The 23228-nt window shown below is 34.7% G+C and overlaps 3 protein-coding genes across 7 annotated transcripts; all 3 read right to left on the bottom strand.

Moving 5' to 3' along the window:
- Window positions 1-388: 388 nt before the first annotated feature.
- Window positions 389-1545, bottom strand: LOC111808968 (uncharacterized). The gene has a single exon (XM_023695228.2). The coding sequence runs from the start codon at window positions 1538-1540 to the stop codon at window positions 503-505; it is 1038 nt and encodes a 345-aa protein (XP_023550996.1). The 5' UTR covers window positions 1541-1545; the 3' UTR covers window positions 389-502.
- Window positions 1546-4189: 2644 nt separating this feature from the next.
- LOC111809259 (transcription factor BEE 3-like) lies at window positions 4190-6774 on the bottom strand. Of its 4 annotated transcripts, none has more exons than XM_087117037.1 (6): window positions 6212-6774; window positions 5819-5938; window positions 5055-5120; window positions 4903-4971; window positions 4683-4751; window positions 4190-4613 (listed from the first exon to the last, which is right to left on the bottom strand). In XM_087117037.1, the coding sequence occupies exons 1-6, from the start codon at window positions 6524-6526 to the stop codon at window positions 4494-4496; spliced, it is 759 nt and encodes a 252-aa protein (XP_086973163.1). In that variant the 5' UTR covers window positions 6527-6774; the 3' UTR covers window positions 4190-4493. The 4 variants fall into 4 exon arrangements, with proteins under 4 accessions (XP_086973163.1, XP_086973164.1, XP_023551453.2 ...); XM_087117038.1 differs by having other exon boundaries at window positions 4193-4604; window positions 6212-6770; XM_023695685.2 differs by having other exon boundaries at window positions 4195-4613; window positions 4683-4766; window positions 6212-6766.
- Window positions 6775-9091: 2317 nt separating this feature from the next.
- Window positions 9092-21863, bottom strand: OVA9 (glutamine-tRNA ligase, putative / glutaminyl-tRNA synthetase, putative / GlnRS). 2 transcript variants are annotated; one of them, XM_023694744.2, is made up of 23 exons: window positions 21590-21862; window positions 21308-21358; window positions 21052-21123; window positions 20806-20905; window positions 20589-20684; window positions 17481-17542; window positions 17247-17348; window positions 17053-17148; window positions 16684-16836; window positions 16520-16575; window positions 16242-16332; window positions 16075-16161; window positions 15664-15861; window positions 15485-15583; window positions 12041-12172; window positions 11815-11951; window positions 11604-11703; window positions 11427-11522; window positions 10824-10924; window positions 10632-10737; window positions 10443-10532; window positions 10222-10351; window positions 9092-9356 (listed from the first exon to the last, which is right to left on the bottom strand). In XM_023694744.2, the coding sequence occupies exons 1-23, from the start codon at window positions 21725-21727 to the stop codon at window positions 9265-9267; spliced, it is 2385 nt and encodes a 794-aa protein (XP_023550512.1). In that variant the 5' UTR covers window positions 21728-21862; the 3' UTR covers window positions 9092-9264. The 2 variants fall into 2 exon arrangements, with proteins under 2 accessions (XP_023550512.1, XP_023550510.1); XM_023694742.2 differs by having other exon boundaries at window positions 16520-16836; window positions 21590-21863.
- Window positions 21864-23228: the final 1365 nt, after the last annotated feature.

Below are 23228 nucleotides of genomic sequence, written 5' to 3'. Positions count from 1 at the left end.
GAGAAGCGAGAAATATATGATCAATCAAAGTTGTGGAAAAACTAAAACTATACCTTCCGATTTTCATGTTTTCAAAGATCTTCTCATCCAAATAAGCCCACAACTCAATTATAGAAGTTTTAGATCTCTTCGAGGTGCTTTTACGACATCAAGAATCATCAAAATTCGTTATAGGGAGAAGTTTTATACTCTTAAAACTAAAAATTAACTCCACAAACTCTAGCGAAACTTTGAATATCCCCTCGACTTTCTTCGACCCACCATTTTTATTTCAGGGTACTTTGATATTTTAATTTAATTTTATGAAATATTTTTGTTTGAACTCTTATATTGCTTCTTTAATGAAAAAAAAAAAAAAACATTATCATTATATTCACAACAACCACAGTGGAGCGAAACTAAATCAAAATTTTTATTGTATCAAACAAATTTAATATCTACAAAAGTGCCAATCGAGCTACCGTCTCACTCACCCTTCTAACCACCAATTTCTCTCACGAAACTATAAACGGCGTCTATGTTCCGACTCCCACCAGCCGCCGCTGTCGACGGCCGACGAATTCTCCGACACTGGCCTAACTTTTCTAACATCACCGACCACTATTCTGTCGCCTCCGTTATCTCTAAGATAGATTTTGTCTACATCATTAGAATAGACGTCGACGACCTTTCCGGACGGCGAATTCCACTCCGCCGCCAGCACTGACGTCCGGCTCCGGCAACGCGTATCCCAAAGCTTAAGTGACACGCTCGACGAGACTCTCTCTCCGGCGGCCACCACCATTCTCCCCGGCGATAAAGCCGCCACTTGCAACGGAGCTCCATCGCTGAAAATGGAGCAGATCTCCGCCTCTTCATTCTCATCGTACAACGAAATCACACTCCCACTTAACTTCTCAAACTCGCATTTCAATTTCACATCACCCCATTGCCTCACTACGCTCCGTTCCGACCCAAAACACGGCCACGACCACGGAACCGAATCTCCATCGCTTCCGCCGCCGTACCGTCGCCGGAGACGAGAACAACGAGCCGTCCCTTTGACTCGAAAATCCGACCCGTCGTCCGGTTCCCGGTCCGCCTCTTTCTCATCTTCCGATTCCGAGCTTGAAAGCAGGGAAGATCTGAGATTCTCCGAAACTAAACCAGCAGTCTCCCCGCCGTGGAGAGATCGGGAGAGAGGTTCGGAAATGGGAGTGGTTCGACTGCTCCGACGAATGACAATGATTAAAATCTTGAGCCGATTGATTATTCCACTAAAAGTGGCCAACAAAGTTATAAGAACAGCACCCCATTTCCAAAAATGTGGGGATGGGGAAATGGAAGTGAAAATTCGAAGCAAACCCAGATCTGAGCCTAATTCAGCAATCCTGTTCAGCACAGGAACTTCCATTGTTCTTGATTTCTCGAAGAGAAAAAGAAAAACAGAGTAATTTTCTCGGAGGGAAAAGAAAAACAGAGTAATTTTCTCGGAGGGAAAAGAAAAACAGAGTAATTTTCTGGGCTGCCAAACAGATTTAGTAGAGGGAAAGTAGAACATACGCAGGGATAGGCGGAGTTTTATAGAGGGCGAATATGAAAGATAAAATGTAAGATTTGAATGGGGACGTGGCAGGTCATGGTTGGGGAGTTGGAATATTTTTTAATCCACGTCACCAATAGGTGGATGGAAACAAAAAGATTGGGACTGCCGAGTCAGCTTGGGAGAGTAAGAAATTCAATTTGAAACGACAAGGAAGTATTTATTTTATTTATTTATTAGTTTGGTTTATTAAATCCACTAATTGGTCACACGGTCAGCATGAAAAATGGGCGTGCGAATTTGTGGTGGGAAGATGGGTGACGGTTGCGCCATTAGGACGGTGACACGCGTCGGAGTTTGAGTGACTGTTTCTGCGATTTCTGAAGTGAGTGGGGGGAGGTTAGAGTCCAAATTTGTGTGATTTGCCAATGGTGGTGGGCCTTGGGGTTTTGTTTGGGATGGGTACCTTCTGTCTCGTAAGAATATGCGGTTAAGAATATCCTCGCCCGCTTGTCTCTGACTGCCCGGTGGTGTTCAAGATTACGGTAGCTACGTGTGTTCACACGATCTCACAATTTGTTTTAACATGAATGATTTTGAAAAACTAAAAATTTGGATCCATCTCGGAGTTAACATTTTTTTTATTAGGTAAACTCAACCTAAACAATGTTGGTCATGCATTGTGGCTCGTTAAAATATTTGATATTTAAATTTTATAAAATTTTAGTTATTAATGTGAGATATACTAGATTTTTTTAAATAATTAAAAAAATAAAAACAAATCAACAAATTGAAATGTGAACACTATTCAAATGTTGGTGGGCCTCGAAGTTTTGTTTTGAGATAGATACCTTTTGTGTTGTAAGAATATGCGGTTAAGAATATCCTTTCCAACTTGTCTGTGACGGCCGGTGGCTTTAACCTCGTTAGATTTAACTTATTAAAGATATTTTAAATAACGTGAATTTTTTAAAAAATAAAATTATTATTTGACAAAATTTAATCTTGGATTTAGATAATCTTAATTTTAAACAAAAATTAAAACATGAAACAAATAAAAATGGTCTTAAAACTTAAATTGTAATAATATAGTTTGGGTGATTAAAATTTCGATAATGTTTTGAAAACATTTTAAAAACTATGTTTTAAATTTTGAAATGATATTTAAAAACCAAATCTAGAGCTCATAAATATTTGTGATTATTTTTAGAAAAATACATATTTATAAAAAACAAAATTAAAATAAATTTACCCATTTAAATTCTAAAAGAAAAATTTCTTAGATGATATTTTAAAAGTTAATTAATATTTTTTTTAATACATTAATTTTTTTAAAAAGCTAAAAGTAAAAAATATACATTTAAAAAATAATAATAAAGACTTTGGTCTTTTGCTCTCATATTTACCAATATTGTCCTCACCTTCAACCAGTATTATGGTTGAACCTATGGACAAATATGACAATTAGTATTATAATTTTTTTTTTAATTATTTCGTGAAATAAATTTAAAATGTGGAATTGTTGGGAGTCGAACGTCAATGTCCTTTACTTAATAAATAAAATAAGTTTATGATTTTAATTATTAACTGAGTATTTAATATGGTCAGAATCTAATGACTTGTAATACAATCATACAATTGTGACCAACAACTTCAATCATATTAATTAATTATTAGATATAAGTTTGGTGATGGTTATGTGATTAATTAATTATTAACTTAAAGTGGTCGGAGATTAGGTAGCTTAATCTACCCCTATGATTAAATAAATAATAAAAGTATTAGAGTTTTTAAAGTTTTGATTTAAATATTTATACATTTTTTTACGCACATAATCTATTAAGCTCATCTCTCGGCTTTGCTGGATATGCACCACCTCCACTGTTGTACATAAGTGGTATCAATTTTATATGTATCGACCCTAAACTAAATGCTAAGGTAGGTAGTGACCTAAAAAGAGTCGTAAAAAGAAGTAAATACGAAAATATAATGTTTTTTTTTATGCCAATATGAATCACACACATACATGAGGTCCTACGAGTATAAAACATTAATTTTAATACACGAACATTCTTTTCATAAAACATTTTCGTCGTTCGTAAGATTAGTATAAATTCTTCCTGTAAAAGCATAGCTAGCAATCGTCTCTTTATATAACATTTCATCATTATATATACATCATTTGAAATCATAGCTTTATATATAACAAACAACAACTAATTCATTTGACCGAACACGTCATGAACAGTAAAATTACTTACATTAGTTGCAAGCTCAACAAACTATCAACTCGATGCTAAAGTAAGTTTTAAAGAAATTAATAAATCGAATATATAACGAGATGAACTCGTGGATTCAAAACGAGAATTACTTAATTGATCCTCCTTTAAGCCTTAATTGCTTAACTCAAATCATCCAAAACTAAATTTCCAACGTTAAAACTTGATTAAACACTTAATTGAAATATGAAAAACATAAGAACAATCGTTACTAATGAAAACTTACCCAGTTAGCGAATTGCAATAATTTTAAACTTATGTTAGTTAATAAACACTTTGGATTTAACCTAGTGAAGTTCCGTATCACCAATCATTATCAATTCATACATGTATAATCCTTAAAACTCATGAAATCCTACTAGAAAGACAACTCAAATCGAATAGAGAACATTAAACTTGGCTTAAATTGGATACAAATAGTGATAAACTGGTCTGAAACAGTGAAAAAGACAGTTGAATCAAGCTAAACAAAAGAAAACCAGTTAAATTGGACCAAAATCATCAAATGTTTATCTATCTATACTTTTGGAACATTAAGACAACCTTAATTAAATGGAAACGACATGTTTAGTTTATATTTAAGGTGACGCTTACATATTATAGTATAATGTTTGGATTGGAAGAAATTATAAAACATTAATATAAGTTGAATAAATAAAAGTTATGGTTTGAGAGGAAAGATTGTATTGAAGTTAGAGAGGTGGCAAAGTAGAGTGGTGGTAAAAGGAGCCTCCATTCCCTTCTTCTTCTCTAACTACAACCCTCCCGCCCATCTCTTCCATGTAACCACACCCATTTGTTGCCTGCAAAAACTATCTCAAATATAAGCTTCTTAACGAACAAAAGTCGAAAGTACATGAACCTTCGTCAATAACTTGTACCTGCATTATCTCAATCTCATCCGTCTCCGAGCTGTTGTTGAAGTCATAGTACCGACTAGCAACCGAAAGCTTCATTGAGAGGAACTTGAAAAAAAAGATATCATATTTAATCGAAGGTTATAAACACTTCTTTCTCGAGTTTTACGTATAAATTTATTTATTTTATTATCGGGTTCGGAAAATAATTTTTATTTTTTAAAAACTAATCATTTAAACTTACCTCTATTTGATTCTGCAGAGATTGGATGTAGTTTATGATCACATCTAACATGACAGCCATTCCCATTGTCTGAAAATAAATAAATAAATAAATAAATAAATAAATAAATAAAATATATATATATATATATTTGATGTTAGTTGTTGGATTACCTTGTAGCATCCTGGAACCAAGTCCTGTAAGAATCTCAGCCTCTGGTTTATTTTCTCTCTTCTTACCTATATTTGCAATTAATAAATATTCGATTAATTTTCCTAAATATAAAACATTGGTTGTTTATAATAAAACATTGCTAGAGGTGTGACTAATTATTGGTTTAACTGAATAACTAAATAAAATAGATAGACCATTTTCTTCGTCCTACGTCCAAGGATCTTTTTCATTGAAAGATCCCCGTATGGATAATACACATTCTAGTTCAACGAGTATAATTCTAATTGTTTTGTTTTGAAGCAAACTATGAGGTGGTTCGTCTAGATATTCACGACCAAAAAATACTGGATTCTCTTTCGGGTAGGCCTTGAAAGGAGAAGGAAGGCTAGAATGTCAATAGGCGTCTATTATTGAATTCACCCAACCCGATGGTACCCCATTTTTGGAACGTCCAGTGCCAAAGTCACTGAATGGGTAAGTCGCCACTCCCTAAAATGAATTATGTAACGTATTTTATCTGTTGGGTTACGGATGAGCATTTTACCAGAGGTTTCTATTGTATCAATCTACCGTTATTTAATTCCTATTGATGCATATACTTGGGTTCGTAGAGATTGAAAATAACACATGACGAAAACACTCTTCTGGGCGATCCACATGAAAGGTGTTACAATTTGGGATTATTTCGAAAAGGGGTTAAGTGAAATAGACATGCTCATAAAGATGCAGACTATTGACGACACTAGAACAAAAAATAGCTTACCCTTTCCGCTAAGCTGTGACTATCGGTAGCTTGGCCTCGTTTTGCTCTCACATGAATCACTCCTTTAGGCTTCTCCTCATCCCCTTCATTTTTGCTTTTCCTCTTTCTTCCTCCCGAGCTCTGTTCAATCTCAAACCAAACTCTTAGAAACTGAGAATATTTGTTAAACCACCCCACCTAAATGGTGTGAAAGTTCTTCATTTATAATCAATTAGAGAATCAAATAAAAGAGCAACAAATGAAAAGATATCTATGGTAAGATTTACGGGAAGACAAATATTTAACCTATTATAAAAAATCAAATATAATATAATTTAATACTAAATATCCTTAACGAAATCATTTATTTACTTTCAAAATCTATCTTAGAATAAAAAAAAGCCTCGTTCTTACCTTGGAACCTTCTGTGTTAAACGCAGGAAACGAAGAGTAATTTGCAGGCGCGGAGGAGCAAAGAGCAGCAGTTGGGGCAACACAGCTTGGGGTTTCATGAAAATGATCAAACTTTTCAAAACAAAAGGTGTCAGTGAAAAAAGGGTTAGCCGAGCTCATGATTGTTCCTTGATAATGATCACTTTCATTCGAGCTCTCCACGGTGAAATGGTTGCTTATCATCTCTAAATCATTGTAACCCATGGCTCTACAAAAACAAGCTTTATAAAGGGTTTGTTTTTGCAAAGGAAGAAGCCGCCATTGGTGACCTTTCATAGACCTCACAACCAAAGCTTTCGTTTATGGAAATGTACTCTTTTTTTGTTTTGGTTGGTTGGTTGAGATTGAAGTGTAATGAAACCCTTTGATGTGAATGCACGGTCTTTGATTGAAGGATGGGTTCATATTCATGGTACATTCATCAACTAATAATGTAACCTTATTCTTGGAAATGAAATGAGAAATGTCGATATCAGTTACCGAACGTCGTTTTGTTTTTTCTTGATTCCCTCGTTGTGAAAGAAGTAATGAAATGGGAACCCTAGTTGTCGGCTCGTTGGTAAGGCGAGAGCTGTATGCTAGTTTCTAATTTATAACCTTAGTTCTTTGGTTGGATCAACCCGACCAACTCGCACCAAAGGGTTACAACTCAATCCCACTTTATTTTTAAAAGGATTTAGAATATTTAACTTTGTAACCGATGTTAATGATGTGTTATGACTTGTAAATATTTGACGTGTGAACTTTTATGTAATTTTAGTTATTAATGTAACATGTAGGGTGGATATGTAGAATTTTTTAAATAATTAAAAAAAAAAAAAAACAATCTCACGACCCAACCTAACATAACCCAAAAAATAAAGGGTTTTATTCAGGTTGTTCGGGTGACCAAGTCAGACATCTCGATATTTTGGGTTGGTCAAAAAGATTTTTGTCAATGCATCTCAACCCAATCCGATTCACGTAACCCTTTCATTTTTTCGACTCAAGAGATAAGACGCGCATTAAAATCTTCTACCCATCATGGGTAAAGATTCAAATTTCTTTTGTAGGAAATCTTACAACCCTATACTTTTGTGTACAAATTTGACTAAATTTTACCCACTTTTGGAACTCTAAATCAAACCCATTTGTCAAAATTGTAGTAATAAATAAATAAAATTACCCATTTTTCAGCCTAAGAGAGAATTGATATTAGAATTATTATTAGAAAAGATAGTAAAAAAAAGATGAAACAAGTGTGCATGGGGTTGCTCAAATGATCTTAGATATACAAGCGTGTTAGCAAAACATAGACTAGAAGGCACATATCATTAATAAAATACATATCAATGAGGACAAACACCCAACATTATGGACCTTCAATTCTTTTGCCTTCAATTACCTCATGCCTAATTTTTATATGTGGTTAACAATTTTTTGTGCAAAAGTTAGAGCATGCTAGCTTTTTGGTAGTACAAGAATTCAAGTTGGGATTAACTATTTTTGTTTATTATCGAGTATGTTAGCTCTCTTCCTTTGAGATTCTACATTGATTGGAGAGAGGAACGAGTGTCAGCGAGAATGCTCGCTGGGTCCTAAAGAGGGGTGGATTGTGAGATTCTACCTCGATTGGAGAGAGGGATCAGCATCAATGAGGATGTTGGGCCATGAAAGGGGTGGATTGTGAGACCCCATATCGGTTACGGAGGAAAACGAAACATCTTTATAAGGGTGTGGAAACCTCTCCCTAGCATATGCGTTTTAAAAAACTTGAGGGGAAGCCTGAAAGGTAAATCTCAAAAAGAACAATATCTGCTAGCGGTGAACTTGGATTGTTATACTTCCCGTATCACGTGACAAAAAAAGTTGAATTAGACACGAATGATTTGGATAAATTCATTTCTAAGAACTGTATTAGGATAAGACACAGCCTTATACATATGATATAGTCGAAAGTCACTCAAACTATTGTCATAAAGGGTTAGGGCACTCTTACTGTTGTCATAAAGGGTTAGGGCACTCTTATTGGGGATAAAAGGTTGATGAATTGGTGCTTAAAACTCGTGAATATCCTTTACTAAACAACATTGTTAGCAGATTGAGACCACATTGTTAGCAGATTGGGAGAGCATTTTTTTTGGAGCATATAAACAACATTCTTAGCTAATTTGATCTAATTTATTCTGAAATTACTGTAATTTGAGCAGAGGGAGATGAGAGAGAGATGGTGAAGGACTGAAGTGTACAAACAAATTTGCCATCCATAGGTTAGTAGTTTGTTGTTTAGGTTAGTAGCTGGGTAAGTGAGAAGATTAGAGATTATCACTTTCCAAGACTTAAAATACAAGTTTAACTTATATACGTTTATGTCAGTTAACATAAGAAATTCAGGCGATAACCGAAACATCTTAAGATTAATTTTGTGTGATTTGATTTAGAAAAATTATTACTTCAAACATCCCACCCTATTGGAAATGTAAGACCCGAGCCTCGAAATTAAATACCCAAACATTTTTTTTTTCTTTCAACTTTTAGATTTTGAGCTTAGAATCTAAATTTTGAGATTTTATCGAACATTATCGTGCGTTCCATATCCAACATTATCGACACTGATTTTATTGATTAGTATCCATTATCCAATACCTATTTAAAAGAAGATTTCGAAAACTCGAGTTCTTATGACATGAGATTAACCTGCAGGATTAACAAACTTATAGATTGGAATGAGCAAGTCTATCAAACCTGGCCTACTAAATAGAATAACCTCCAAAGCCCCCAATATTTCCTACCAAGGCAAGGCACTTTCAGAATGAAGAACCAGATGAAGCTGAAGGCTAACTGATTAAGGCTATTTGGAGATGTAAAACAGGTATGTGTATAGAATGCCACAACATCTATATAAACGTGAGTGATGGACAAATGTAACGTTGGTACGTATACGATCGTTAAAGTGATAACTTTACCAGCTAAAACACCTTTCTTTCTTTTTTTTTTCCTCTACTTTTTTCATTGCATTTCTTTCTCTTTTCAACTCACTTGCTGCTCTTATAGCTATCTCTCAGCGTGACTGTGCGATTGAATACGAGTTTCTCAGGAGTTGAGTCTTTATCAACCGCAAAATACCCTGACAAAATGTAGAAAATAGAAGGATTGGAAAGTCAAAACAGAAGCACAACACGAAAAAATCAATGAGGAAAATTCTCTTAAGCAGCCTACTATCCAATTCTCCTTGTGTCTCTTATGAGGATTAGGATTACATATTATATCCAGAGGTCTCCACTGTTATATTTATAGGAAAAGAAAATGCAAGCAAACAAGAACTTTTCCTGCAAGAATCCTCAATATTAAAGATTTCCCTAAACCCGCCTGGTACATAAAAATTTAAAATAAAAATAAAAAAATAATAAAAAGTGGGGGGACAAGGTACATGTAGCGCTACCATCCCTACAATTTGGAGCTAGGTTATCTGCAAACAAGCTGCAAACAAGCAACAGAAGTTTCGAACTGTGTTCTTTGGAAATCTACTTTGACGAGAATGTGCGGAGGCATAGTTTCCTACCGTCTTTTGAGATGGCATGGTTCTCTAATCAAGGATTGTAGGGTTATGACAAAGGACTTCCTTCAGCATTCTTCATTTTAAGAATACTGGAAACTTTCGAGGCAGGCCAGCTTATTATTTATTATTATTATTTTTCCTTTTTAATCGTACGTTCTTGGCTCAAGAGGAGTAGAAGAGTAGGAGGTTTTACTAGTAGGATTCTTTAAAGAGATGAAAATTTTCGCACTTCAATACCTCCTTTGGTTTTCTCCAAATAGAGTTTTTTGCGTTCATTTTGGCCAAAATTTTCTGTTTGATCTTTCCTTCGTTCTTTCATCATTCTTAATAGAACTCTCGCACAAAGTTAAAATAATAAATAAAGAACAATAATGATAACAAAAAACAAAAATAATTATTCAACTAAAGCATAAACCATATTGAGCAAACTTACCAAGCCTTTCAAATTGGAATGTGTCCCCAACAACAGCATTCCTAAGTTCTGGTACAGCATATGCACTTGGGATGACTACTTTAGAATGTGGGTTCAAATCAGCAAGCCAATTATCAAGTTCAGCAGGGTTCTGATATGGAAAAAACCAGAAATTAGAAATCAAAATACAAAAAATGCATGGAAACAAACACGCATGGAGAAAAGCCATATGCAATTCCAACCTCAGAAAGGAATAGCTTGTCAAACAATCTAACTTCCACATTGAGCGGATTAACTCCTGGAGAAGGTTGTGCAACCCAATGTAGGACCCCCTGCATAAAAAGATAGGTCGGAAACATGATTACTACACTGCAAGCTTTAAAGAACATCTAAAACTCTACAATAAAAAACTTTGGCCTAACAAAAGAAACCTTTGGCTTTGATTTCTTGGAAGCATCATATTCTGCTCGAATCTCAAGTACAGTTTCCTTATCATCCGCAAGGATAACATCCGTACATTTAATAGGATATGCATACCTGAAACCAAAGAAGAAAATTATCATTTTCTGGCATGCGTTTGTATGCAAATATAATGGCGAAACAAAATAGCAAGCATTAAATACCTCAGAAGGACAGACTTTCCAGGTGCAAGACCATAGTAATCTTTTGAATCTTTCAACCGGAAATCTGATTGTTCTATGTACACAATATTGGAAAAGGGAACCTAATGCAGTAACAGAACAAGTAGAAAGAGAACTACAATAAATTCAGTTTCGGTAGTAAAAGCAATGCAAAAAAAGAATAAGGTGGAGTATACAATATTATAAATATATTAATAAGATAAATATCACAGAGAAATAGCAGATGTCCATTGAAAAAAATAAAATAAAATTACAAGAAATCAAAATATTAACAAGGTGGTGTAAACCATGTAATAAGGATCGTGCAACATAAGAATGCTGATAAAAGTTGAGATATTAACTGAAAATAAAGTTGAGTTATCCACAACGAAACAAATGAAAATTACAAGAAATCGAACATAATTATTGATAAGGTTCACATTTTAAGGATCGCCTTAGTATGATTGATAAAAAATGCTTCTTAGTAAGCTGAAATAGCGCCAATTTTAAAATTGTTGGGCAGATGAAACACCTCTTGAGATTTTTTTATTTATAAATCGACACCATACGCATATAGAACAGTATAAAGAGAAAAAACAAGTGCACCTTATAAAAGGCCGATGCCTCATCTGCTTGAGCTTCAGGCCATTTCTTGGCATCAAGATCCAAAATTGATCCATTTTCTAAGTTTGTAATAACAACCTGAGAGCATAAAAATTTCATTAAAAAACACCGAACAAGAAATATATTACAAGAAATCTAATAACAATCAAAGATGGGAACCTTAAGTGGCTGCAAGACAACCATTGCTCGTGCAGCAGTTTTATTTAGCTCTTCTCTAATGTGATATTCAAGACGATTGAACTGAATCAAAGAACAGTCACTGCAATGAAAACATCAAATAGTTATGGCAACAATAGAAAATAAATGCAGCATCAAATGCAACTGACTTCTTTTTACATGTACATATACTAGGGGAACTACAAATTCCAACCTTCTTGTAATTCCCATTCCTCGAACAAACGCATTAATTGCAGTTGATGTAACACCTCTGCGCCTAAGACCAGCAAGTGTCAATAGGCGAGGATCATCCCAACCATCAACCCATTTTTCCGTCACCAGTCGATTTAACTGCAAAGGACAACATGTGGTTAGTGAGGAAGCAAAAGATTAAATATCTAAGTTGTTCAAAAATAAATTTAAAAACATGCCACACCCACCTTACGCTTAGACAACACATTATTTGAAACATTGAGGCGAGAATATTCCCACACATACGGTTGATAAAGGTCCAGTGCATGCAATAACCAGTAGTACGAAGCACGACGTGTTTCAAATTCCAAGGTACACAGCTGAGAGAAGACAACAGAATAAAATAATGTACAGAGATCATATTCTGACCATCAATTACGTAAATGATGAACAAACATCACTATGCAAACAAGCTGCATAATAAGAATAAAACTCTCACAGGAATCCTTAATTTACTTGAGAATTCTCAACTGAGAACATACAACTATGACTAATTCAAAAGGGTCAGAGTCTCTTCCACACTTAACATAACCAACAGAGGAAGCTATAACTTCCTAACACACAAAATTCATATATCATAACAAACAATCGCATAATAATAACTACTACTTATCCTTGTGGATTGTGACAAAATTTCCTTTTTTCCCCCCTTCTAGCATAAGCATTCGCAATTGGAGGTTTAACAAACTCAAGTTTAAGATCCAGATACAGTGGGAGGGGGAAAGTTATAAGAATGCAAGATAAACAGTTTCCAGGGGTTTTAGGAGTCTAACAACTAAGCTAAGTAGTGGCACATTCTACCTTTTACCCCAAGCAACAAGGGGTTGAAAAAATCTTCTCAAAACAACCTTGGAATAGAAAAAAATAAACAAGTTGTAGATACACTCTATGCTAACGAATGGAGACGTTCTTCATGCATCTCAATACATTTCCCTTGAATGCACCGATGTTTTATGAGGAACAAGGCTGTTTTAAATACAGTACATATGCACTATTTATAAATAGTGGTACAAGGAACCTACGATCTCAGCAAACTGAGCTAATCAGAGAAACATTCCATTTTCCATGTTCCCATAACCACTCCCAGAACCAGGTACAAGCCACAAGAGACAAGCTCCAGAAAATTTAAAAATCACCCGCCACTGGCCAATTTAAAGATCTCCAATATTATAAGAACTAATAAACGAACAATATACTTGTTGAAGCATCCAAATATATTTCCCACTAAGAACGCCAATATTATTTTTAAACAAATAAGCTGCCTAAAGATATTTTCTTTTGAAGAGGCAACACAAATGCCTAACAAAAATTATAAGTGAATATAAAATTCAAAGCAATGAAAAAATATAATATACTTAATTAAAAGAATTAAATTATTTTATAAAAATGAATAAATTCAAATGAATTAATAGCCAATTGGGATCGAAACGGGAACAAAATGACACTAATATAATTTTTGGAGAAAAGGTCAATCATACAACTGAACTTTCTAGGTTAGGTTGAATCAATTAAAATCCTAAACTAACAATTTTATCCATTAAAACCCTCAACTTTCAGAAGTGAATCAATTTAGACCTTCTGTTATTGATTCTGAACTATTTGCACTTAATTTATCTTCTAAAAACAATTCACTTAATTACATTTATAACAATTCAAAAACACCTAAATAAGATTATTCTCCTCCTAAAATCATACCATAGTAGCAAGAAAAATTATTGCATAGTTATTCCTACCAAACAGAGAAAAATAGAGAAAAAAAAGGGAAGAAAAATCTCAATCATATTGACGAAAGCAACTACTATTTATGTGATTCGAGCTTTTCCTCCTAAAATTAAGTTAATCCCTACATTGAAGAAAGCCATGTGCACGTATGAGAATTATGCTCTAACAATTTAAAATAAAATCTAAATTAATTAACTTAGGAAAGTTGGGGGCTTAAAGGAAAACAATTATTAGTTTGGGGTTTTAATTGATTTAACCTCGAATGTAAATTAACTTTTTCCCTTTCTTTTATACCTAAAATATCAGTAATTATACAGTGATCTAATATAACTCAGTCCTCAGACCACTGTGTAAAATTGACATTTACTAAGGTATTCTACCAATAAGTAGTATACTCTTGCAGGAGGTGGAGGAAGGAGAGCCCAAGGTTCCAAATAAAATATCAAGAAATATGCACGAGAAATGAAAATACTCAGGACGCAAGCTGTATGCATGCTGTTCCTGGGATCCACTATTTGGAGGGGCTTCCCCACTTCGAAAGGAGGGCTGAATACTTTGATCAATAGTCTTGTCAAACATCCCCTCTTATTTGAGGTCAATCTTCAGAATCCCTTCAGAATCCATGTGGCTATTCGAAGAAACATTGAAAAGATTTTCATAAAGTCCCTTTGGAAGAGGGCTGACAAAGTCCAAGGGTGTCATCTTATTAGTTGGGACCAACTTTTGACTTCTCGTTTTCTTGGAGGTCTGGGTTTGGTAAATCTTAAATCAAAGAATTTCTGTCCTTACAAATTGGCTATGTAAGTTTGAGAAAGAAAACAATGCCCTACAGAGAATGGCGATGAAGAGCAAATTTTGTGTGGAATCAACTAGAGACTTTATCAACAATGTAAAAGGAATGGTTCCTTCAGCCATGGAAGGAAATTGCAAAGATCAGTAGTTTTTTCTGGAAAATGAGAGTTACATGATAGGAGATGGCTGCGAAATTCTACCTTGGGAAGGCAAGTGGATCACAAATCGGCCTCTAAAGGTGATGTTCCCCACATGTATTTCAAAAGCTAAAACCAGTCAAGGCCATCGGCTGTGGAACTCCATGGACCGAAACTGGGAATTGATGTTGAGGAGGGGTGTTTTGAGAGAGAGCTTGAAGAGCGGAGCAACATGTCTTCCATTTTGGAGCGTTGTAGGCCGACTAACATCCATGGTTAGTTGTAGTGGTGTCTAGAAAGTAGAAACTGGTGGAGTGTTCACAGTGAAGTCAGCTTATTTGGCATTTCAAGAGAACAGAATGGTTAAGTTCTTTTTGTGGATCTCAGCTCACGGAAGTATAAATACTATGACAAGGTTCAAATGAGATTTCCCTACCCATCTATCTCCCCGAATAATATGTTATGCCAGAGGAACACATTTGATCACCTTCTTCTACATTGCAATTTGGCTAGCAAGGCCTGGGATTACCATAACTTGTATGGTTTGAATTGGTGCAAGTCTCAGCGATAGATGTCTGGATGGTGGAATCCCTGAAGGATGGGGTTTAAAAGATAAGGCTAAAGTGCTTTGGAACAACATTATTCTGAAGGGTGTTTTGTAGTTGATATGGAAGGAAAGAAGGCTACAATCTTAAGAAATGGTAGAATCTTTTTAGAAAAGTTCAATCTTTTGATTATTATCGTGACCTTGTTTAGTTCAGTCTCTGATCGAGTAGCCAACATAAGCTATTTTGTAATTACTCCACTTTCTTCATCAACCTAGATTGGAAGGTTTTTATGTAGTTGGTCTCTTGTTGGGAAGGGGGCTCCTTGAGTCTTTGTCTGATAGGTTAAGTTTTGGCGGTTGAATGATGAGCTTATCATTTCTCATATAAAAATAAATAAATAAATAAAAATGAAAACATATCAAGATAAACATACCGAATGTGTTATATTCTCAAGAGAATCCACAGTGCAGTGTGCATAATCGTAGCTTGGATAAATACACCACTTGTCTCCAGCATGTGGATGAGGAGTAAACTGGATGAGAAAATTGCAATATAAAGTATCAGTGTCTAATGAATTCAGATGTGTGTCAACGAGCAAAAGAAGAGACTCACCTTAATACGATATGCAATAAGATCATACATATTAAAATTATCACTCTGCATGTCTTGTTTCATTCTAAGAGTCGCCTTGCCTTCCTCAATCAGACCCTGCTTCATTTCGTCAAACAATTTCAATGACTCAGCCACAGGCCTATCCCTCCAGGGACTATTCATCTTTTTCTCTCTGTACTCCTTTATTTCGTCAGGAGTCTAAAACCAACAATTGAAAATATACTTCAGTCAAACAGATGTCAATGTTTTCATGGATCAATAAACACTGACACAAGCACGAAAGTTAAGGTAGCTGATTAACTCATGATAATTATCAATATTGAGGCCTCACAAATGGTATCTTAAAAGGAAGCAAGCACTGCCACTGCAATTCAAATGAAACAAGAAAAAGTACACAATTTGCATAATGACCTGGTGATCCACATAAGCATGACCCCTACGTATGAGCTCCACAGCTAACTCATACAGATCTTGGAAGTAATCACTAGTATAAGTAATCTGGTAAAGAAACAAGTAAATGGTATCAAGATAAAGAACAGATGAAATAAATAATTGACCAAAGTGGACTAAAATTACACCTTGAAAGGCTCCCAACCCATCCACTTGACAATCTCTTCTATATGATCAATATATTCCTTCTTCTCAGCTTCTGGATTCGTGTCGTCATACCTACAAGCACACATTTTGGAACAGCAGCAAAAATAAAACAGCCAACCATATTGTTCAAACTATGATATTGAAAGCAACGGTCAGAAATTGTTGAACCCAGAAGATTTAAGGTAAAAGAATGTTGAACTTAGTCACATATAAAAAAGATATATGAAGATTGTTGAAAATACAAGAAAAGAAATTTAACCTCAAATAACAACCTCCACCTCGCTCTTTTGCCAGGCCAAAATCAACAAACATTGCCTGATAGATCATAATGATAATGACAAATAGAGGAAAGTTTCTGGTCAAAGACTGAAGACAGCAATTGAAAAAAAGACAAAAAGCATATAAAAGAACAGCTGATACTACCTTGGCATGACCAATATGAAGATAACCATTTGGTTCAGGAGGAAAGCGAGTCAAAACTCTTCCCCCTGTTGCTTTTAGGTGCTTTTCAAGCAGCTCCTTGGTGTTGCAACATCTTAGGATAGTTCCATTACTGAAAAATACTTCAGTATGAACCTTTCAATTTGTAAAGAAAGAAACTTGTGTTAAGAAGTGTACTAGTTTCCAGGAAATCCTTCACAACCATATTTACTAATTCAGTTCATGCAAATCTCTTTTGTATGGAGAGATGAGAATAGCTGATGAGTTTTCTAAGAGAAAAGTACAAAAAAATTATTTAGAAAAAAAAGAGACATAATCCATTATAGAAAACCAAGTATCAATTTAATTTACCTTATAATTATCCTCTGGCCGGGGGAATATCAAATATGGGTTAAGATCTTCCTCAGATGGAGGCTGTTCCACAGAAACAATAGCAACAGGTTTATCCTGCAAGAGAGTCGAGAGTTATAATAGAAAATAAGGTACAAAAGGACTAGTCATCACACAGAGATACAGGAACTACACAGTACAGAGGATGTACTCACGTCTACTTTAGCAGGCTTCTCTTTTTTCTTTTTCACTATCTTTTCATTATCTGCTGCAGTCCTTTCACCGAGTAATTCAAATAATTTGGAATCAATATATTGCTGTCACCATAAAGTAAACGGGTTAGAGAAACAGAAAAAATATATATATAATAGGAATAAATTAAATGGGCGCAATCATATGTAGTTATAGTACAAACTCATAAAAACAAAGTTCTCATAAGTTAGAAGCACCTTTACAATCTTTGGATCAGCCCAAGGATGCTTCTTCCGTACCTGCCCAAACAAGTCACCCACTGCAACCAAAAGAAATACGTAAATATAGTTCAACTAACTTGAATAACTTTTGTAAATATAAACTATCTATATGCATGCAATGCCATGGAACTTTCCATCCTAAATAAAACAGGCAGCATACAAATACCAACTGGCATGCAATCTGGCAGTTACACACTGCAGAAGGGTGCAGAGACAACCCACAGAACCTATGTGCAATTTCGCCCCTAGAATAAATTTTCCATCCCTGGCCCTTACTTTCATCCCATACACGTGCGCTTACTGCTTACAACAATTCCATTCTCTAAATTTAGAGAGTAAAAGAGGAAATGATTCAATAAATTCATGGAAAACCTAGCCTACAAATTTGGCATTAGAAAAGTCAAATGGATGTTAGATATCCTAAGTAGCTAACAAAGCATAAATCTATAAGCTTAAATATATACGGGTTTACAGCCCCTCTCTTTGACCATTAGGACCATTGGGCTAACTGGTGGTTTGTTTTTCATTTCATGGTCAGATGTCACCTCTAAAGGAGCTAGATCTGTGCCGGGATATGCCTTTTGATAAAAGCAACAGACATAAAAATAATAATATAATGATACATAAATGATCAGAAAAGTGAAAAGGAAACCCTGAGATACAACTGAATACACATATATTCAGATTGATGCAATCTATTACAAGCGTGGAAGGAAAGTTTTATGTGGCCATTAATGTTGTCTGATAGTAAAGCATATACATAACAATTAAGAATGAATAGAAGTGCAAAACAAAGAAGAATTTATCCCATGAAAAAAGCAACACTTAGCTTAAGAATGTTGGATTAGAAAACAACACCAATCAAGCACAGACACTTTGCAGTACAGCATAACAATATGAAGCATTGAATCAAAACAAATTATTAACAAGAGAAATTAGTATTAGTCAAACAGGTTCATTTTCATGGAAAAAAATGAAAAGAGACTGATGCTCAAAAGATACAAAACTCTACACAGGAATGAAAAGAAACCACTAAGAAGGATTACAAAAAAAGAATGTCAGGCTGCGAGCAAAAGAGACTGAAGAAGGAAGAAGGAAGAAAGAGATTTGAAACCTAAGAATAATTTTTCATTCATATTAGATCTTAAGTCAAATTACAAAAAGAAGATAAAATATCTGTCAACGAAGCACAAACTCAAATACACCCAACCGTACAAAACTCCAAACCACCATAATAAATATCTCCATAATCTTCCAAAACAAAGCTTCATAAAAACAATCAACAACCTTCAAACTCCAAAATGAATAAAAAAAATTGAAATTGAACACGATCTTCCAGATAGCACAAAAAGCAAACAGTCCTCAAAGCCTCCGGATTACCAATAAGAAATTCCCATTGCTATGTAATCAAAATAGTGAGTGAAACACAACTGGATCTTAATTTCTGGTGACTGAAGAGTGATTTCTTCCATCTATAATCGACAAACCTCAATAAAGAAATGGAATTTGGGAGGGATTAATGATGTTGATTGCGAAATTTCAACTAAATTCATTTTATCACTAATTTGGGAGGATAAAGAAAAAGATTTTCAAATGCTTCTGCAAAAGAGTCTTTGACAAAAATTCATCAATCTCTGTACCAACTAAATGTGCTTCAAAATCCTCATTGCTCATACTATCATCAAATATTGCATTAGATTTGATATCATGAACAGTTGGAGTGGAGACAGGATCCTTAGTGGTGAGTGAAATAGTGACATCTTTGGTTAAAGTGACATTTGATCCAGGAGGAGTGATCACTAAAAGTATAAAGGAGTTAGAGGTTGTGAAAGGGGCTATTTAAACTTTGGAGAGGAAGTTAGGAGTCGAACACAAACTTCTTCCAAAATGCCCAAATTAATAGTTGAATTTTTAGGTATGCCAGAGTCATCTTTCTTCCGAGTATAATGGAAAGGGTATGCTTCAATAAGTCTAATTTTTATTTTAGAAACATGAAGTGTAGGTTTGAAAATGATAAAAACCTAAATAGATGATTGAGAAGACCAAACGTTATTTGTAGAATGTGTTGTATCCTAAAGGTTATCTTGAAAAAAAAAAATCATCCAACTTCTACGGTTGAACATGCAATGGAATAGAATTCAACTCAACATCTGTGGCCAAAAACTCATCAATAGAATAGTAAAGTGTTCATCCATCATAACTTGATTCCACTAAATTTGCAAAAATTGGGAATTGACAAGTCCCCATGATATATGTCCCCAAAATAAAGAGAAAAAATGTTGACCAATTACTTCAAAACAAGAATGCTTCCAAAAAGGTAAAGGTAAATTCTACAAAGATATCTAGCAAAAATATCCATCAATAAGCTTTGGATGAGAGTGTTCTTGAGACCATTTCTCAATTTTCAGGTGAAGATGTCCAATTTGCCTCTACTTGCCATCAAACTACAACTAAAAAAAATCAATACTCAATTTCAACCACACCTTATCTGCCATGAAGGGACTAAGAGCAATCTTGGATTAAAAATATGCCACTAAAGTATTGTGAATTTTCAAGAGTTGAAGGCTAACAATCTAGAACCTACCAAGATAGAATTGAAGTTCATTTCTACCACTTTTTTTTTTTTCTTTCCTTACCAAAAATGTAGAAGCATCTGATCTCCTCTTTTGTACCACCTCCGAGTAACTTTTGAGGAGTTGATTATAGTCGACTAGCCCTGACTACAATATTTATCCTTTTTCAACATGATTTGTATAAATGAAAGATGAGTAGTGATTTTTCTCAACTTTTAAGAGAAAATCTCTAATCATTTCCCAAAAAACTACCCAACCTTTCTTTTCAACACCGACAAGTACTTGAAATTTCTTTCTACCTCTACAACTTCCTAAGATGCCACCATGTTTAGAAGCATATCTAGTAAAAAAAAAAAGGCATAAAATGGTCTATACTCGTCTCACAACTTTTCCACACTCTTCTCCATATCCACATATCTTCAAAGAGAAGCTTAAGAAACCAAATAATAATGAAAATAAAAAAACTCTGAGGCAACACACTTCGAATCTCTAATATGAGAAAAGTACTAACCATTCGTTCGATAACGTTGCTCCAGAATTTCATTTTTATGTTCTTCAAAGACCTCATTCACAGTCTTCTCAATTTCTTCAACTGAAACTTCTACACCTGCATGAACATATAATATAATGAAGTTATTAACACATAGCATAGAACCATGGAGAGAAACCAACGATAAGTGTGCACTCTACTAAAGGATCAAGCTGAATAAAAAGTAATATGATCATACCAACACCACATTTATCTTCAAATTCATTTAATTTAATATCTTCTTGGCCTGCAGCAGAAAAAAATGAAAATGCCGCTTCCAATTGAGCCGGCATCTTTATCTGCAAAGTAACATAAGATATTAAAAGAGCACGTATTGTTGTATGGTTACAATTATCCAGCAACTTAAACAAGCAGCTCAAGGAATGACACAATAAGAAGGTATTTCAAGGATGTTCGAGATGGTTATTTCGTTAAGAAAGAAAACCTTATTTGAGGTAACATATTTCAGCAATATTGGTCGATGAACAAGTGCATTTGTAGGATACTTCGTCGCAACCTGAACATAAATGCAACGCCAAGCTATTAAATAATTCAGGGAAGTTTGTTTCCTTTAGAGGATATAATAAGTACAAACAAATATTTACAGAAGTACTGAAACAATTAAATGAATCAAGTATTCTTCAAGAAAACCCGTCCAGCTAACATTTCCCAAGAACTTAGAAGTAGTTCGAGAATCTTACAGTATACAATAGATTTCCAACAGCCTTATCGCATCCTTCAAGCACGCCAGCCTAAAAATGAGGGATGAAAAGTGATGAAAAACGAACTTGCATTAACTTTCGCGACCTCAAACCTCAATTACGTCAAATCAAGACAACATATAGCAGAACTATTAAGTTTTTCAATAAATCCGTCTCTTTTAATGATCCACGACACATTACACATCGCTTTCTTTCATTTCCTTAATATTTCACTTGTTTCATCGAGTAATCACAAAAACTGACAGGGATAAGAGACAATACCTCATGAATAACGGCATTGAGATTGGCAGTGACCTTATTGTTGGCAACGGTGTTTCGTGCAGTACGCTCGTCCAATCCGATTCTCAGAAACTGCTCCAGCAACTTGTCCTTGTCGAGATTCTCGTTTTTCACCGTCATTTCGAACGCAAATGGAAGACGGAGGAGGGAGAGAGGGGAGTGGAGTTAATGGAGATAAACCCTAACAAAACTAAGGGGGAATAAAAAGGAAACAGTGAGCTGTGTGGGGTGGAAAGGTTCTGCCGTTGGATTCTAATTTTTAGGACACGATTCTGCATTGACCTAGTGGATACAAAAGGTAAAATCCAACATTTCAAAGCCCCAAGTTGCAAAATAAAATACTTGGCCTTCAAGCGATCCTTTTTTATCCAATTAAAAAAAAAAAACATTCATATTGAAAAATAAAATAAAAAACTTAAATTCAGGACAAAAGGAACGGTTCTTACTTTTACGTGTTATTCTAACTAAAATAAAATAAAATAAAATACTTTTTTATTAAATAATGAACCAAATTATTTATTTAAATTTTTATTTTTAATAAAAATAACATGTTAGTTTATAGTGTAAAGATTTATAATAGAAATTAGGATATTTAAAGAAGTTTAAAGCAAAAGTTGCTATGTTTATCATAATTTAATGTGCCATTCAAACCCTATTACATGCTCACAATTATGTTAAATCTAAAATAATAAAAATGGATGCTTCTTACTGAGCTTAATTCTTAATTGTAAATTGAAATTGCATTTGTCAAAATAATAGAAAAAGGAAGAACATAATTGCAAGATTATAATCCAAATAATTGTTTTAGTTAAAATTTAAAATTTAAAATTAATAATTATCCTTGAAATTGGGCGGGCAAAGCTCACATGATTTCTAAGCATGCCCGATAATCACTTCGGCACACCCACCACCTTACCTAATTGAGCTTGAGTTCCCTCTTAAGAGATCATGACACCGGTTGGAGAAGTACGACCGTGACACACCGCATACCCCACATAATTTCTTGTCATCCTCAATAACCACTCTTACCATAATGGCGGGATTCGAACCTACATAAGGCAAAGCCCACATGATTTCTAGTTATGCTCGATAACCACTCTGGCACACCCACCTATAATAATCTATAGTCTTGCCTAATAACCTCTAGGGCAGCCCCACCAACCGAGCACATAATTTTAGGATTGTTTTAGTTAAAATCTAAAAGTATAGCCATGTCCAAGTGCCACTCAGGTCAACACGAGAGGTGTGTGGTTGAACAAGCTTTGATAACGAACAAGTGATGTTAAGTTGACGAAGGTAAACCTTGCGGAAGGTTCAACAAAACCGCAAAGCCTGATGGAAAATTTAAATGGGGCTTGAGGCACGAGCAGTGTGTGGTAGAACAAGTTTGGATTCCACACAAGTGATGTTCGGTTGACGAAAATGAGGCACGAGCAGTGTGTGATACAACAAGTTTGGATTCCGCACAAATGATGTTCGGTTGACAAAAATAAATCTCGTCGAAGGTTTGACGAAACCACAAAGTTGGATGAAAATTACTTCGGCAAGATTCGAACATAGGCAAAGCCCACATGATTTTTAGTTATGCCCGATAACCACTTCGGCACACCCATCCTGCCAT

The sequence above is a fragment of the Cucurbita pepo genome, chromosome 13 (genome assembly GCF_057944985.1).
Source record: "Cucurbita pepo subsp. pepo isolate OVF chromosome 13, ASM5794498v1, whole genome shotgun sequence".
In the NCBI taxonomy this organism is placed as follows: Eukaryota; Viridiplantae; Streptophyta; class Magnoliopsida; order Cucurbitales; family Cucurbitaceae; genus Cucurbita; species Cucurbita pepo.
This window is presented reverse-complemented; position numbering and strand designations above follow the sequence as displayed.